The sequence below is a fragment of the Diabrotica virgifera genome, chromosome 9 (genome assembly GCF_917563875.1).
Source record: "Diabrotica virgifera virgifera chromosome 9, PGI_DIABVI_V3a".
NCBI classification, from domain to species: Eukaryota; Metazoa; Arthropoda; class Insecta; order Coleoptera; family Chrysomelidae; genus Diabrotica; species Diabrotica virgifera.
The window spans coordinates 157,689,002-157,708,411 of record NC_065451.1 but is presented as its reverse complement, the minus strand read 5'-3'; the positions used below and the strand labels follow the sequence as shown (position 1 = coordinate 157,708,411).

The following is a 19,410-nucleotide window of genomic DNA, read 5'->3' as shown; positions in this document are numbered from 1 at the left end:
TACGATTGCTATATGATTTCCAACATTCGAAACGGATAAGAACCAAAAGAAGAAGATGGCATGAAAATGAAAGTGTATTAATACTTTTGATTAAAAACTTTATAGATACTAATCTATAAAAGATTAAATTTTCAAAAATAAATACTTGAACCTTTGTTTTATTTTGTTAACCTGTTGTTATATATCTGTTGAATAGAACTCCATTTTGAATCTAGAATTTTAACAAATCCTAATTGCATTAAAATTTATTGATCTTATATCTTCAATCTCTTATATCTTCAATAAATATTTATTTCTATAGAAAAATGTAAAATATATTGAGTTTAATAAATGAGTTACTGATATTTTAAGTCTGATCATTGTAATTAGTAACAATTTAAAATTATTTACCTAATATTCCTTTTTACAACTTCTTGTAATAACTCAAGCTTCAATAAAATGTTCTTTTCTATATTCGTTTGGGTCAAAACATCAATAATCTATATCTCAGAATATTACTTAGAGTTGTTTTTAATAAAAAAAACCCAACATACAACTTTAATGATGAAAGTTTAATCAAACATCAATCCCACAATACATAAATTATCAATCCAAAGAAGCGACAAGATAAATTCAAAATACAAGTGAAGTTAGACCTTTCTTCACATTTTTGACACGTGATGTCAAAATAAAGGAACTTTTATTAAAATAAAGGTGTCCTCTAATTTTCCTTAACCCTGCTGTCCCGTTCGAGTCAACTACACAAATGTACTGTTCGGGTCAATATGACCCAACTATGGTTTACGCTCCTTAATCGAAATAAAATAAGCTAATGGTGATAAATAAAACTTTACTAACAATAAATTATGGTTAATTAAACAAAAATTATGTTGTTAATGTAAATTAAACCTTCTTAACAAAAACAAAAGACATTTTTTCTTTCAAAAAAGCCTAGTAACAAATATCTACAAAAATTTAATTCAGTTTACAACTGGGACATTAATATAAAGAATGGATTTTACAAATATGTTTGTGATGTAATCCAATATAATAATTTGTCTTGTCATCGTTTTTACGGCAAGTTTACAGCATGTTCGTTTAGCAGGCGGAGTTAGATTTAATAGACGGTTCACTAGCATTTCCATCTTGTCTACTTGTTCCTGCTCGTGTCATTTTTGCCAGTTCGTAAGAGCCTTTAGTTATTGGTATATTTTTTCTGGAAATGATGACTAGATTCATTAGTTTTTTCCCAATTCCTCAAGAAAAATTCGCCGTTTTCCCAATTGATTGGTATTGCATTGGATATTTATTGATGCCCATAATACGAACGCGTTGTAGGCAGAAATGTCCAGTAGATTATAAAAAACAATCATTGGCCAGCGATTTATCTCTTCTCACATATATACGTGCCAACAAGCTAATCTAGAGTATCCATTGCTCCCTTATTGGAATTGTAATCTAAAATAATTTGGGGCTTTTTCATTTGATGAAAATGATGCATGATGCCTCGATTCATGATGCAAAGTACTCATAAGAACAACATTTTTATTATTTTTGGGAATATTGTCAAATCTTGCATGAAGCAAAAAAGACGAGCTATGAACTTCTCTATTCGCGATTTTTGCTGAAAGCTCCGGATTATTTTACTTATAATCCCAGGCATTGTATCTACTTTGTTTTAGAAGAAATTTTCCTAAATTTTACGATGCAAAAAAGTTATTATACACGTAATATTGTGGCATTTCAAATCACTACTCAAGTCACACATCACACGCATTTCTGTATAGATCTTCAATTTTAGAGCATAAGAAGTTTTACTGTTCATAATTACATAAACCCTAAAGTTTTGTGCCATATTTCGCTGGCTTGCTTGGAATGTACTATTTGAAGGGAGAGCGGCCTCTAAAGGCAACTAGTTGCTTATCAACGGTAACATTTTCATCAGGGTTAAAAGTTCTGTTTACATTTTCTACCCATGTTTCATAAATTTCACGTATTGCCGCAAGTTTATCAAAACGTCTTCTATCCTGTCTAGTAGTTTTGTTATCAAAACGTATTACTTGCAAACTTTCTGTAAATATATCAAGCGACATTGTTGATCTAAATATAGTACGACCCGTTTCTTCATTCCATAAACTTTTAGTTGATTCACCATGGGACTTATAAACTCGAGCTAAAAATAAAAAACCAATGTATGCTTGGAAACCAACTTTATTCATGTCTTTCCAGTTGGTTCCAAATACATGCTGTATCACAAATGTACATGCTGGTCTGTCCATGTTGGTCATATTTATAATTTGGTTTGCAACATCGTCCAGCTACACTACAGTTGATTTTACAAGTTTTAGCTTGCAGAAACCTGTTTTTGTTTACAGACGTATGCGGCTGACAAACACACAGGTACTGCTAATATAGAATACTGCCAACTAAACACACATACACAAGTAATTTTTAACGGTTTAAATACTCGGGTCACATTGACCCGAACGTACCCTAGGTAACAATTTCATTTTTATCAAAAAAATCAGGAAGTTGATTGTTTATCTCATATGCAATTGAAAGACCTCATATTAGGTAATAAAGTCACGAAACACCAAATCGTTACGCCGCGTAATAATTTGTAAAATAAGAAATAAATTATTTTTTGGGTCAAATAGACCCGAACAGGACAGCAGGGTTAAATACAGGCGGCCTGTATTTTATTAAAAGACAAAAATAAAAGACGCAATACTGCGCATGCTTATATGTCAAAATAAAGGATCTTTTATTACAGGCCGACTTAAAAGACGTTGGCAATAACCAAGGTTCATAAATAGACAGGTTGCATGGTAACTTTCCACCAATCAGCGCCGAGAATCTAATGGCGGGAGTGACGTCACCCAGAATGCTGCATTCAAATTCATTCACTTCACTCATTGAAATGAACTCGGAAAGTAGGAATGTATTGAAAATGTGTATATTTAAAAAAAATACGTTTGGATTTTTAATGACTATTTATTTCATATATTCTTTAAAAAATGTGGTAGATACCTGTAGAGTTACAAAAATCATAGAATATAATTGCAATTAAATATATGCAGTAGATATAGTAGAAATATATGCAGTAGATATTAGATGTATGCAGTAGTATAAAAATATTACTACTTAATTAAAGCAGAAGGAGATTCTTTCTTGTGTATATATGGGACTAAATCTTTCAAATATCCTAGGTATATTAATAATGGGTTGAATACAATTTACTTTTTTAAATGATTTTGAGTAGGTATATAATAATTTTGAATTGGGGATAATGCATGTAGTATATTATTATAAATTCCTCTTAACATGTAAACCATGGTAAAAAAGAGATTCAACTAAAGATTTATGTATCAAAATTAGTAGTTTTTCCCTTAAGTTTAACATAAGAGCATCTGATTACGTTAGGTACTGGATTATAATATCTAAAACTATTAAAACATTATGATTCCATTCAATAGGTACCTGTAAAGTTTTACATTAACAGTAAATTATAAAAAAAATACAATTTCAGTGCAATAAAGGGAATTTTCCCCATTTTATATATTCATTTAGTTTATAATTGTTTATTCAAACTATCTTCAGATGGCTGCAATATTGGTTATAATTTTATATGAAACAATTACATATAATAGATCTATTATCTATAGACTTAATTAGATATATCGTTCAATAAGTCTAAGCAGATTGTAACCTACACAGATGATGTAAACTTGATGTGAAGAACCACAAGAGACATTACAGAACTGTAATGTCTCTATACAAGAATGTCCTTTACTATACAATACAGCAGAAAGAAAATCCAGTAAGTAAGTAGGTACTTAATACAACCACATTAAAATGTATCTTAACACTTGTAAAAGAGTTTTGGGTTTAAGTTATTATACTAAAAACACTTAAGAGGAAACAGTAGCGATCAACAGGTAGCGAAAACGCGTTCCAAGATTGCGGCTGTATTTTGAATATTTTTCGAGATATTTGGCACACGTATTCGTAATATAATAAAGAATGGCGGTACAGAGCCCAATTTGAAAAATATATTCATATGTGGAAATTACTCTGTAATTAAATACATACAATATTAAAAAAACGAGCCTGTACCGCCATTAAGAAGAACAAAAAAATACACTTTTTTCAAATAAACTTTTTTATCCGATGCCTAGATTTTGTGTCATTTTGGAACTACTAAAATGTTTTATTTCATTAGTAGTTCCAAAATGACACAAAATCTAGGCATCTGATAAAAAAGTTTATTTGAAGAAAGTGTATTTTTTTGTTCTTCTTAATGGCGGTACAGGCTCGTTTTTTTAATATTGTATTTAATTACAGAGTAATTTCCACATATTAATATATTTTTCAAATTGGGCTCTGTACCGCCATTCTTTATTATATTACAAATACGTGTGCCAAATATCTCGAAAAAATATTCAAAATTGCAGCCGCAATCTTGGAACGCGTTTTGGCTACCTGTTGATCGCTACTGTATCACCTTAATGATATCTATAGATACATTATATCTCAAGATATAAACACAAATTAAAACACTAACGATATTTAATAACAAAATATAGCCTCCAGACCACGTATCCTATTATGTTTACAAACAATTCGTAAAATTGATCGTCTGGGTGACGTCACGATGACAATATTTCATTTGTCAATGTCAAAGTTACCATACAACCTATGGTATAGGGACCTTGGGCAATAACTCTCTATTATAATAAAAAAGAAAAAAGGAAGCCACACAACTCTTCCATAATATCACTGGATTGAATTTAATTTGGGTTTAAAAATACGCTGTGTCTAGGTACACGCTAACGTGTACGCAAATAAAAAAGTTAGGTACACGCGAAACGTCATTAAGTCAGTGATGTCACTATTTAGCGTGCACTGTTACTGATTTTTTGCATACACCCAACTTGAGCCGCGTGTATGATGCGGTAAGATACCGCGAGTACCAGAGAGTCAGAGTGTTAGACTTTGTTGAATTGTGTTTACACTTTAATATTGATTAGTAAAGAGATTTCTTATTTTTTATTTGTTTAGTGTTTGTTTTTAAATTAATTATGGAGGGTGGACAATTATTTAGATATTTTAATGAGTTTAACAACATTTTAAAACAGTATGAAAAAGATAAGAGACTATAAATTAATATATAGGTATTTTTTTAGTTGTAAGTAAAATAGTAGTACCGTCCAAAATTAAAATAAAAGAAAGACCTAAAACTTTCACATTAATAATTAACTTGTTCTCAAGCTATTTCCTTGTGGCATTTATTGTAATCAACCATTCTAAATGGGAAATAAGCCACAATTTAACTAACAAAATGGTTTTATTAACATTTTGACGGCCAAATCGGATGTCGTTTTCAAAATACAAAATATTAATAAATTAAACAAAAATGTTGTGGCTTAGTAAAAAATTTCTTCTAATAAGTTATTTAATCTAATTTTTTTATTTTGACAACGACATCCGATTTGGACGTCGAAACGTTAATAAAATAATTTTTTTAGTTAAATTGTGGCTTATTTTCCATTTAGAATAGTTGATTATAATAATTAACTTACGTATAAAAATTATATTAACAATATTTTGTACATAATGTGATGTCAACTAAATACATATTTATTTTGCTAACCTGAATATATACTTTTATACAGTCGGAAAAATGAAAGAGTACCCATGAACGAACATATAAAACAGGCTGTATTTTCCTGTCACCGTGTCACAAAGAAAATTGCCCAGCGCAAGTACATGTAATAATAATTATTACATGTACTTGCGCTGGCCAATTTTTTGTATGACACGGTGACAGGAAAATACAGCGTGTTTTATATGTTCGTTCATGGGTATTCTTTCATTTTTCCTACTGTATATACATTGATTTATTACAATTAAGTTTGAAACATCTGAATAGTTCTGCTTCCCTTCACTTAAAACAAATATTTTTCTATCAAACACTAAACATATCAAAATAGCGTGTACCAAAGTATACAGACACTGTGCACGCTAAATAATGACGTCATTGGCTTGATGAAGTTTAATTCGCGTGTACCTAACTTTTTTTATTTGCGTACACGTTAGCGTGTACCTAGACACAGCGTTAAAAATAATGTACAAATATTTTTGTAGAGGTATTTCAGTTTTACGTTTACATCCAACAAGTCTGTCTACAGTAAACTACAGAGAGAAAAAAATAATTTAATTATGTATTTTAATTTCTCTGGCAAACTACTCCTTGTTTTTAGAAATTTTAAACAAACAAGTATAAAAAAATAAAAAATATAAACAAGAAAATAGAAACCGTCACGCCATGCACGGCACGTCATACGTCAACTGCGTCATAAGTCATACCAAGTTGTCGGTCTGTTCCTTTTTAAAATCGTTAGCCAAGTCCACTGGAACAGTGCGACGCGCGACGGTAGAGACAAGTTAAATAGTTTAAAAAAAATACTTTACAAAAAATCTTATTCCAATTCATAATATAATAAAAAAGAAAAAAGGAAGCCACACAACTCTTCCATAATATCACTGGATTGAATTTAATTTTGGTTGACTAAACCAATTTATAACCACCTTTTGCTTTTGTAAAAGAAGAAAAGTAGGTTAAATTAGGTTATGTATAGATAAACATAAAATTAAAATAAAAATTAATATAAGTTTAAAATGGAACCTGATTGGTAAGTCCAATTATAACAAATAGAATACAAACCAACTATATTTTATTCTATTATTGCAGTGTCGGTTCTCCTCAATCATGTTCCCGAAAAGTACCAGAAAGTTGCAATATTACATCCAGATTTCAAGAAGCAGTTAAAGGCAAGTTTAAATTATATCATTTGTATTCTTTTTATTATGTTTATTTACCAACAACTCCTCAGGAATATAACACAGAATCTTCATTAATAATTTTATACTTTACAGAATCAATAAACAAGATAATCCCTTCTCCTTTATAAGCAGTTCTGCTTATTGCTTATTTATTGACAGGTTGATACCTCTATAGAAGGTTGTCACTCCATCTTTTGCGTGGTCAGCTGAAACTTCTTCTACCATTCAGTGACATATCTCTCGCGATTTTGACCACAACTGGCTCCTGCATTCTGCTTATGAGGTTATTCCATTCTTTTTTTCTATTTAGTGTCCATTCATTTATAAACTGTAAGTATGTTACATTGTCTTCTAATGTTTTCACTCCTCTTTCAATCTCTTAGTGTACATATTTCCTGTAATTCTTCTAAGTACTCTCATCCCTGCCGTTTCTAGTAGTCCCTGTGTTGTAGCTGTATCGGATCTTGTGTCTGATGCATATGATGTCATTATTGGTCTTACACTGGCTTTATAAATTCTTGACTTCATCTCAGTAGGTTCTGCCATATAGTGTTATTAAGAGTAGAGTCCTTTTCGTGAGCATTTTCAGTTTCACAGTTTTTCAATTTCTTTATAAAGCATTAAATTGTATGTGACAGATAAAAGGCACGTCTGTTATTACAGACATTTATAACATTTATTCTAGTTGTCGATAGATGGCGCTATAATCGAAAAAAAAATTATTTACGAATTATATAATATATCTACGAATATAATCTGTACAATTTATAAGACTATACAAATCAAAGAAAATACCATTTTATAAATGCAATAAACACAGTTCAGGAGCTTGGAAGAGTAAGGGCGAACCCGAAAAATGGTCATTTCAAAAACAGTATCATCTTGCTCACATACTTTTAAAGAATGCGTCTGTATATTATAACAGCATGTTTCGCCCTTCATACTCCTAAAATTTCGTAAGAAATAATATACCAATCCATTCACGTCAGAAACTGAACTGCATCATCATCTAGAAGAGTAAGGGCGAACCCACAGTCTTTCGTTGCGTTTCCATTCAAGGTTCGCCCCTTCTCCTCTGTTAACGTGCCAGTGTTTCTGTAAATCTGTAGCTTAGTAGCTTTAATTGGCGAGATACAGTGAAATACTGAAAACGAAGAAATCATAGACTATGAAAATCAAATTGAATTCAATTCAAGCTTTATTTGTGAATTTTATTAAAAACACTAGGGATATGTTTATTTCTATAGAATAAAAAGTATTAGACCTTTTTTTTATTTCATAAAAATCTTGCAAAATCCTCTTAGTTTTTAAGATCTACCTGAAGAATTTCCATACCGTAGGAAAAGATTAGGGTGTAATTTGCATAATAGTAGAGAAACTAAATTTACATAAAGTTTATTGTATATTGTAATTTTTATTAGTACTTGGCGATAAACTTTCCGCTTAAAAAGGTGCCTTTTATTATTCTGTTCAACGTTTCTGAGAAAAGATTGTAGTGGTGAGCCCATGTACTGATAGAACGGGACACCCACAAAATCCATATTTACAAAGTGAATATAAGGCATAAATAAGAAGCCATAAAATTAAAATAATAATTCCTAAGATTTACACGTTCGGGCCATTTTTTTTTCAGAAGACGATGATCAAAATACAGTAACGAAAAAACTAAATCGTTTTAGTTTTTGTAGAACTATAATACCACGGTATAAAATGCATGCGTTTTGGATGTGGTATTGGTATTAGTAGTACACTCTAGAAATTGTCGATTTTTTTCGTCCCACCAATTCAATTTGATGTGAATTCTTAGAAGAAGAACGTATTCAAAATTTAAAAATAGAATAGGCCCGGAAGCCTTGTCCGGGACGCCGGGACACGACTTCGTGATTCGGGCCATGTCCCGGATTTTTCGGACTAGTTGGTCACACTATACAGGGTGAGTCACCACTAACGCGACGGAAGATTACAGCGAAATGGTAAAAGATTTGAAAATAATTTAAATTGAATAGTTTGTAAGTTGATAAAAGCTACATTTTAAAATTATTTTGAAATATACAGGGTGTCCCAATAAATTACGGCGTATCAAAGTTATATTTTTTCTTATGGAACACCCTGTATTTTATTGAATTTTTTAATTGTCCGCAAAAAATAAGGTAAAGTTTCATAAGGCTTCCCTATACCTATGTACAGAGTGTTCTGAGTTAAGTTGACTTTTCTTAAAATGTAAAGTTTTAAAAGAAGGCTTATTCCCAAGTTATTTACGAAATTATAAAAACATATTAACTTACAAACTATTCAATTTAAATTTTTTTCAAATCTTTTACCATTTCGCTGTAATCTTCCGTCGCGTTAGTGGTGACTCACCCTGTATATAAATAATAAACGATCAAATTACCCAATCTGCACATCTGCGGATGCATCCACAGATGCCGTCCTCGGACGCGTCTGCCGATGTGTAGAGGAGCCATATAAGAGGTTAAAGTATCATTTTCTTTATATTTGGTTTGTTTCGCAGATTTAAAACTGGGAGAACTGCTTCATGATGATCTGTTTGGCCTTTTTGAAGCTATGTCTGCCATTGAAATGATGGATCCAAAAATGGATGCTGGCATGCTATGTAATAGAGGATCAAGAAAAATTATAACATTTGACCAAGCTGTACAAGTAAGTGGTATAAGCGTATAATTAGTTGCGAAATAAAATTTTGGAATTTTTGAAGTTATACTTCTTTAGGCGCGATTGAGGGTGATTATTTATTATTAATCTGCGCGCATGCGCACACCGACAGTATGGTAATAGTCGTTATACGGGCTCTGATTGGGTGTTGAAATGATCTATCAATAATAATTGTTCAATATGGAGGTAAACAAATGTATAATATATTTTATTGTTGTGAGGACAGAAACAAAAAAGTTTATAATTGTAGTGACTTTTTAAATAGTTTTTAAATGCAACAGGTACGTAGTAATTGTAAATGTTTCAGTATCGCAATAAAAAATTACATAACCTATTTGGAAAATGTAAAATAAACCTACCTAGTATGTATGTTAAATAAACCTACCTACCTAACCAACAAAATTTCTAAAAATATTCATCTAATATTGTTTTATTGCTTTGTTTTGTTGTAATATTTGAATTCCGTAGACATCAAACTAATGTGGTTAAATTCGGAAGTGTCAAGTTGTTCAGTTGCTCTATCTTCCAGTATAATGCATATGTCCCCGCAGCCGATATCCAAAGGTGCTGGAACTTGAACACAATGCACGTGGGTTCAATCCCCAATACAAACTTTTATTTTTTTTATACGTTTTATATGATTGTAAGTATATTATTATATAATTTTTTTTAAGAAAATACGCATTTAATTAAAATTTTTCCAACAATTATTGTTCAGAAATCATTTGTGGCATTATTCAATGTGTTTGTGTGTGTTTTATTCTGTTATAAGTGTAACTTCTTACGTGCGTACAAAGTACACACACATTCTTTTTTTGGAAGCGGATACAACATGCTTTAAACAAAAGGGGTTATTGCAAATACATATAGGCTATTGATTATATTCAAAATAAGATAGGTAAAAGGAACTACAACGTTAACGGGGTTTTATTATTTCATATGGTCAATGGACATCTATGTATGAAAAAACCGCAGAGTGCTACCATTTAAAGGGGTGCGTTTTTGAGAAATGGGTGAATTAGTCCCTGGGCACAGGTTACATTAGGGTGAGTTCTATGCACTTTTGGTACAGACATATCTACATAAAAATTGTTCCTGGTTAAATTTCCTATCTAAATATGACTTTTTAAGTCTACCGGACTTCATAGAAAAACCTGGCGAATTTGAGCGTCCCCGTAAGATTTGGACAGCCCTTAATCGAATTCGAACAAACTGTGGAAGATGCTCCGACTCCCTCTACAGATGGGGTAAACTTCCCTCGCCTTCTTGTGACTGTGGCGCTGCAAGACAGACGATCAGACACATTGTTCAGGACTGCCCACGCAGAGCATACACAGGCGACCCTATAGACTTTGTAATGGCAACCGAAGGGTCAATCGAATATATAAAATAACTGGACATCTGTTTGTGATGCATTGTATAATGCATAAATCTAAATAATATTCTGTGATGTACTTAAGCCATACGCTAAATAAAATAATGCGGATGATGTTGCCATAATAAGCCGCAACAAAACGATATTAAGCGAAAAAGCTATAGAGCTGAAACAGGAAGCTGCTACGTTTGGTCTATATGTTATAGTCAAAGCCCGAATTGCAGGCACTCCTAGGTTTGACTAGGCAATCCTCAGGTCTGACTGACGGTCTTAGTCAAAGCCCGAAATAAATTACAGTTTCGGCCTTTGACTAGTCAAATCTAGGAGAGACAACGTTGGTCAGGCAAAGGTCGAAATTTAATTTTATGAAATCGGGGTTTGACTAGTCAAACACCGATCAGCTATTAAAATGTAATTTGTTAGATTAGGTTTAATAAAACGTAATTTTTTAATTTGAATATTGTAACAAAAGAGAAATCTTGGCCGACCGCCGTATAACAGTAAACACCTCGAGAATGACGTCATCGAATAATCTAGGCCTCGGCGGAAAGGAGGAGGAACTTCTCGAACGTACGACTCGTAGGCGGAACACGCTGATAGCTAGAGATGGGCGTCGATTGTTCCAGAATAACAACTGCGTATAAATACGGGCCTATTTGTAAATAGTTTTTAGTCTTAAGCTAAAGTTTGTAAAGTAAACTTGTATAAATAAATAATAAAGTCGTAAATAAATACCCGAACGCTCGTTTTTGTTACAGTTGGTGTCGGTGTTCGGTAAAGTTAGTGCGATATAAATAAGTGAATTACAGAGAGACTTTAAAAGACTTTTGAACTTTATTCGTCGGGAATAACCGGAGTGCGTTAATTGTTCGGTATTCGGAAAGACTTTAAAAGACTTTTGGACTCTATTCGTCGGGAATAGTTAAAGTGAGTTGATTGTTCGGTATTCGGAAAGACTTTTAAAAGACATTTTGGAAAGTACGTGTGTGTCCACCAAAGATGTTGCTACAAGAACTTACAGTAAAACAGCTCCGTGAACAGCTAGAGGAACGGGATCTGGACAGCAGTGGGCTGAAGATAGTCCTACAAGCACGACTCGAGGATGTCCTCACGAAGAACGGAGAAGACCCAAAGACGTTCCACTTCCAGTCAGCAGAACAAGCAATCTTATCGAAATTAAAAACTGTTTCTGAAACGATCGATGATACTTCTAAGATAAATATTGAGAAATTCGAAACCATTTCTCAAAAGATCGACGAGACTTCTCAAGTAATTAAAGAAGTTTGTAGACAGAACGACGAGAAATTTGAAGAGGTTTCTAGAACATTCGATAAGATACAAAAAAGCGTAGACGACAGTAAAGAAATGTTAGAAGAGAAGATCAAACAACTAGAGACTATGGTAACCAATACGAAAGTCCTACCTTCAGTTAATGCAGTAGTTTTGGCCGTAGAAGAGAAGATCAAAGAATTAGAGAGCATGATAACCGATACAAAAGTGCAACCGTCAGTTCATGCAGTATGTTTAGATCCTGTAGTGAAAGATGAACTACCGAGAGACGAAATGTCGCATAATATGAGATTCAAATTACCACCATTTGATGGAAAGTCCTCTTGGTCCATATACCTTAGACAATTCGAAGCTATTGCGACCGCCAATCATTGGACCGAACAAGAAAAGGCTGTTTCATTGACTGCTGCTTTACGAGGTGATGCTGCAGATATCTTAAGGTCAATTCCGAAGGGTCAAGAAAAATGTTACCAGACCTTGTTCACTCATCTAGAAAAACGCTATGGAGATGCTCATCTACAACAAGTATACAAAGCACAACTGCGAAGTAGAAGTCAACGAACAAGTGAGAATCTGCAAGAATTTGAAGCAGATGTTGCTCGTGTGGTGCGGTTGGCTTATCCGGAGGCGCCAGACAGTATTTTAGAAGAAATTGCCGTAGATACCTTCATCAATGGGTTGAAAGAGAGTGAACTACAGAAAGCCTTACGACTAGCAAGACCGAAAGTTTTAGATGAAGCACTTGCTATTGCATTGGAGCACGAAACGGCTAGTCAAACTTCACGAAGCCATAGAGTAAGAACCATTGAAGAAAGTGACGAACACAACGATGAACCTCTGGAGGAAATGATACGGAGAGTAGTTCGTACCGAGATGCCAAAGAGACGCGAGCCTAGATGTTGGAATTGCGGCGACGTAGGCCACATTCGTCGTAATTGCAAGAACATCGTACGGCCGTCGGAAAACTAGAGCGGGTCGACACCAAGGGGCAACTGCCGACCTCGAGAACTAAAGCCCCCATAGTAACTGTCAACCTTACGTCCTCCGGTGCAATCCACAACCTATACATCGAAGGTCGTATCAATAATAGATGTAGATCGTTTTTGGTGGATACAGGTGCAACGAGAACTATCGCACGTCCAGACGTAGTACGAGGCCACCATAAGTTATCACCTGCAACAGTAAAGCTTAGAACGGCGACTGGTGAGCTAATTAATACATATGGCGAGGCTAATATGTCAATATCCATTGGCCAGACCACAGCTGAACATCAAGTATTAATTGCCGAGATCTCCGACGAGTTCATATTGGGGATGGACGTACTAAGAAAAGTGGGGGCAATATTGGATGTTCAAAATGGAGTTCTCAGGATCAATGGTGAAGAGTTGCCCTTTCACGACGACAAAGAAGATGTCATCCGCTTACTAACTACATGCGACGTAACCATACCCGGTAATAGTGAGAAAATTCTGATGACCATGCTTGATGGACACTCCCGAGAGGGAAGTTTAAGGATGGTCGAAGATGTGGATAATGTCGGGTTCCTAACGGCGAAAACTTTGGTAAAAGTTCGAGATGTCATCCCTGTAAGAGTTATGAATTTAAGGGAAACTGCTATCAAGTTAAGTAGAGGAGCTTTGATCGGACAGTGTGTCCCCGTGGCTTCAATTTGCTCTATGAATACCAATAAGAAATCATCGAAGTCAAAGTATCCAAAAGACCTTGTTGAGATGATCATTGAAAGATGCCAAGATCTTGATCATAAACGAACGGAAAAAGTGAGGTCTATGCTGATAGAGTATCAAGATGTTTTTGCTATTGATAAGAAGGATAAAGGCAAAACAAGCATAGTAACGCATAAAATAAATACTGGAGACGCTCAGCCAATCAGACAACGGCCTAGACGACTTCCATTTGCGAAAAGAGATGAAGCCGAAGAGATTATCAAGGATATGGACAAACAAGGGGTAATTGAACCATCGAACATGGACATCACCAGTAGTTCTGGTAAAGAAGAAAGATGGTTCAACACGTTTTTGTATCGACTACCGCCAGCTCAATGCGGTAACAAAAAAAGATAGTTATCCTTTGCCCAGAATAGATGATACATTGGATACTCTCTCCGGTTCTCGTTGGTTTTCCACACTCGATTTAAAAAGTGGATATTGGCAAGTAGACATGGAGCCAGCCGATCGGGAGAAAACCGCATTTTCGATAGGATCAGGGCTTTGGCAGTTTACGGCTATGCCGTTTGGTTTATGTAATGCCCCTGCCACATTTGAAAGATTAATGGAGGCAGTTTTAAGAGGTCTAACATGGAATACATGCCTGGTTTACTTAGATGATGTAATCGTGGTTGGAAGGTCCTTTGATGAACATGCCAAGAATCTAATAGAAGTCTTTCAACGATTGAGGGCAGCGAACTTGAAGTTAAGTCCGAAGAAATGTCACATGTTTCGACGAGAAGTTAAGTACCTAGGACATATTGTATCGAGTAATGGTGTAACAGCTGATCCTGAAAAGATTGAAGCAATTAAAGATTGGCCAGTACCAAAAGATAAACATGAAATTAGAAGTTTCCTTGGTTTATGTACATATTACCGACGATTTGTCAAATGATTTGCCAATATCTCCAAGCCCCTAACAAAGTTGACGGAGGAGGGCAAAGAATATACATGGAGTGAAGAGTGCCAAAAATCTTTCGAACAACTACAAATGGCTCTGATCAGTGCACCGATATTAAGCTACCCGGGACAGGCAGGAAAATTTGTTTTGGATACCGATGCTAGCAACAGTGCTATAGGAGCTGTTCTCTCCCAAATCCAGGATGGACAGGAAAAAGTCATCGCTTATTTCAGCAAAGTCCTGTCGAAACCAGAAAGAAACTATTGCGTTACCAGAAGAGAACTGCTGGGTGTAGTGAAGGCTTGCGAACATTTCCATAAATACTTGTATGGCAGAAAGTTCCTTCTTCGCACCGATCACGCTGCTCTAAAATGGCTCATACAATTCCGTAATCCAGAGGGCCAGATGGCAAGATGGTTAGAACGATTACAAGAATATGATTACGATATAGAACACAGGGCCGGAAGAGTTCATTCAAATGCTGATGCCCTTTCGAGACGACCATGCAGTGCAAATTGTAATCACTGTGCCAAATTAGAGGAACGATTTTGCCCCTTGAGACGAACCACCGTAATTAATGAGCAGTGGCAGCCCCAACAGTTACAAGACGCCCAGGAGGATGATCCATGTATAAAAAGAGTATTGGATTGGATGCGGCAAGGTGAGAGACCTAGTTGGCAGAACATTAGTGCATATAGTCCAGAAGTCAAGGCCTACTGGAGCCAATGGAATTGCCTGGTACTAAAAGATGATCTTCTGTACAGAACCTTTGAGAACGATGATGGTACAGAATCGAAGCTTCAGTTGATTGTACCTAAAAGTAAAGTGTCAGAAGTATTGCGTTAGTTGCATGACGGTACATCAGGTGGACACTTTGGTATTACGAAGACTCTGCAAAAGGTTCGAGAACGGTTCTATTGGGTGAACTGTAAAGATGATGTAAGAAGATGGTGCCAGAAATGTGAACTGTGTGCATCCGGTAATGGTCCAGTTGGTAAAAAGAGAGCACCCATGAGACAGTATAATGTTGGCAGTCCTATGGAAAGAGTAGCAATCGACATTGCAGGTCCATTTCCAGAAACTGATGCAGGAAATAAATACATCCTGGTAGCCATGGATTATTTTACGAAATGGACCGAGGCCTATGCATTACCAAATCAAGAAGCTGCTACCGTTGCAGAGGTACTTGTTAAAGAATTCTTCAGCCGATTTGGTGTTCCCTTGGAGATCCACTCCGACCAAGGGCGAAACTTTGAGTCAGCTCTTTTCCAAAACGTTTGTAAATTGATTGGTGTCAATAAGACCAGAACAACACCCCTGCATCCTCAATCAGATGGGATGGTCGAGAGGATGAACCGAACGATGGGTAAACACTTGTCCAAAGTTGTATCTGAAAATCAGCGAGATTGGGACCAACACATTCATTTATTCCTGATGGCCTACCGCTCGGCCGTAAATGAAACTACAGGTCAAACACCAACCTGCCTGATGTTGGGTCGTGAAGTTCGTTTGCCCTGCGACCTAGAGTTTGGCTGCAGACCTTCCGAGGAACATGTTGCAGGCGAAGAATACGTCGACCGCCTGAAGTTACGAATGAACAACATTCATGAATTTGCCCGACAACACATCCAGATAGCCAGTGACAGAATGAAAGATCAATATGATTCTCGATGCAAGAATGAAAGCTTCGAAGTAGGTGATCTTGTCTGGCTTTATAATCCACAACGTCGTCGCGGCTTGTGTCCTAAACTGCAAAGACAATGGGAAGGTCCGTATGAAGTTAAGAAGAAAATAAATGACGTAATATACAGAATTAAGAAGTTGCCAAACGGTAAACCAAAAGTTATTCACATAAATCGTCTTGCACCATATGCTGGCTCAAATGAAACAGAAGAAGCCCGAGTCCTCCAACAGGAGATGAAAGACGCCGCACAGCCAAGTTTTAATCAATTTATGTCAAATTACGCAGCGAGAAAGAGTGCTAGATTCGGCGTGACCACAGAAGTTCAGCAAGATCTGTTTGGTGTTCCAGAAAACGTCTCTCTAGCCCACTGTGTTGCCCAAGACCTCGAGATGACTAAAGGAATCTCGTTCGTATTCAATAGAAAGTTCGGCCGCCTGGACGAGTTAAGACATCAGCACCCTAAAATTGGAAGAGTACTGCGATTGGAAGATGGTCCTCGATCTTTGCTGTATATGGTGACCAGGAAGTCTTACACGGACACGCCAAGCTACGAGAACATATGGCGTGCTCTAACTAATTTGAAGAAAACCGTGTGTAATTATGACATCAAAGATTTGGCTATACCAAAAATAGGCCATGCAGTAGAAAATCTGGATTGGAAGATTGTGAGAAGCATGCTTGAAGTGATCTTCAGAGAAACTGGCGTACGAATTACTGTGTGTTGCATGAACCCGAAGATGTCATACCCTTCAAAGACAGTAGACTGCTATTTCTTCTTGAAGGGTGTATGCAGAGCTGGAGAGTCGTGTAGATTCCGCCATCCTGGGCCTTCATCTAGAGTTGCTGATCGGGACGCTCAGATCTTAAGAGGGGAGCAGTGTAACAAAAGAGAAATCTTGGCCGACCGCCGTATTACAGTAAACACCTCGAGAATGACGTCATCGAATAATCTAGGCCTCGGCGGAAAGGAGGAGGAACTTCTCGAACGTACGACTCGTAGGCGGAACACGCTGATAGCTAGAGATGGGCGTCGATTGTTCCAGAATAACAACTGGGTATAAATACGGGCATATTTGTAAATAGTTTTTAGTCTTAAGCTAAAGTTTGTAAAGTAAACTTGTATAAATAAATAATAAAGTCGTAAATAAATACCCGAACGCTCGTTTTTGGTACAATATTTATTATTTTTATATTATCGTAATTAGAATAAAAAAAAAAATAGTGTTTATTCTCACATGTTGAGGCATTATGGAATTTGAGTTGCACAATACGTTACACTTTTTACACTTTTGAAGAGCATTTCTTATTGCAGTAGCATTTTATAAAGCCTTGTCTTCAAAATTTAGAATCTTTTGTACTAATTTCTCTTAGAGACAGCTTAACGTCTGGAACATCTTCGAAATTAAGAAAATTTTCTTTGCATTCTCTTATTTGATTTCTTGAAACAAGTTTGTTTATTGTTCCGTATTTCGTACCAACTCTATTATAAACCGTGAATTGTTTTATCTTGTGCGATAATCAAAATATTTCGAGCATCTCCTTTGGCTCTATCAAAGCTGGGGATGGGTATTGCTCAGTGACGACGCGTGACTTTTTCTAAAGTGTTACCAAAACCAGAAGTATTTTATAAATATTTTTATATATACAGTGTTCCCATACATCAAAGTTTGTCCGACTAGACACCGTGACTTTTCAGCTTGCTATTAATCAACTTTTTTTTGGTACGCGCGATCCAGGTCTATTATAAAAATAGATGAAATACAAAAATAAAATTAAAAAATTAAAAATTTAAGAAACTATATAAAGTATCTACAAACTAAAAACATATTTGTTGTTTTTAGGTAAAATATGTATTATATCACCTTTATACTTTATTAAAAAATCCAAATTGTATAATTAGTATACTAATCAGTACATTCATTTGTCATTTTTAGCCTAAAATATTAAATAATTTTTATTTTATTGATTATACACTACAATGTACTGTATAATCAATATTATTATATGTCATATAATAATGTTGTTGTTAATTAATATATTTCGACAAGTAATTAAAATCGATTAATATGATTTATATAGGATAAAAAGGTATAGATATGTTATCTGTATAGTAAGCAAGTACAGTTACAAGTTATAAACTAATAATTAATAATGCATATTATGCAATAATCGAATCCAAAGGGCCGGTACGGTTAACTAACCGGAGTTTAATCGAGAAAATACCGGCCCTAAGAATAACAGACTTCATAAATGGAATTATAATTGTTACCTATAATTGCATTTATTAAGTCTGATATTCTTACGGTCGGTATTTTCTGTCCCGATTAGCTAACCGGGACATAAAGTACCTACCGGCCCTTACCTAACCGTGTCACCAAATTAAAATTTGGTAACACGAATACTAATCCACAGCGGCTTAAGAGCCATCGTGCCCGCAAAATTTTCAGAGACGATCCAGTCCTCTGACCGATACAAAGATCCTGCCATCGTTGCCACTCACAGAAGTGGTAAATATCGGCGCGGCGCACGGTAAGTAAGGGCACAGTATAAAGAGGGAACCTCTATATACTGTGGTAAGGGCGTATTATAATAACGTGCCACCGATTTTACATAAACTCGCTGATATTTTCGTGCTTCTAGTTGGCTATTTTACTGAATTAGGTAGATACTATTAACAAATATTTCTATTTTTAAAAAATATAAATGGAATTATTTCGTAGTAGTCATAAAATATTTATTTGCAAATTTTAACTGTTACCAATGGTAACAATGGTTACATGGACGCTTCGCCAGTGGTATTGTTACAGTTTTTCCGATCGAAATTGGAGGAACATTTTTTTTCGCTTAATTGTTTTTTAGCATTAGCCTGGGCATGAAGACCTTCAATCGCCTTTCCTATATTTATTTTAATCTTTTCTGTCTGTGTAACAATGGGTGC

General features: G+C 35.1%; 1 protein-coding gene across 1 annotated transcript in view; it reads left to right on the top strand.

The window, feature by feature from the left end:
• The first annotated feature begins 6,409 nt into the window (after window positions 1-6,409).
• Window positions 6,410-19,410, top strand: part of LOC126891740 (N-alpha-acetyltransferase 35, NatC auxiliary subunit-like) — a 113,148-nt gene continuing 100,147 nt past the window's right edge. Inside the window, exons 1-3 of the mRNA XM_050661015.1 lie at window positions 6,410-6,674; window positions 6,734-6,813; window positions 9,338-9,486. Of these exons, the coding sequence (XP_050516972.1) occupies window positions 6,661-6,674; window positions 6,734-6,813; window positions 9,338-9,486 (243 nt within the window). The 5' untranslated portion in view covers window positions 6,410-6,660. The remainder of the gene's footprint in view (window positions 6,675-6,733; window positions 6,814-9,337; window positions 9,487-19,410) is intronic.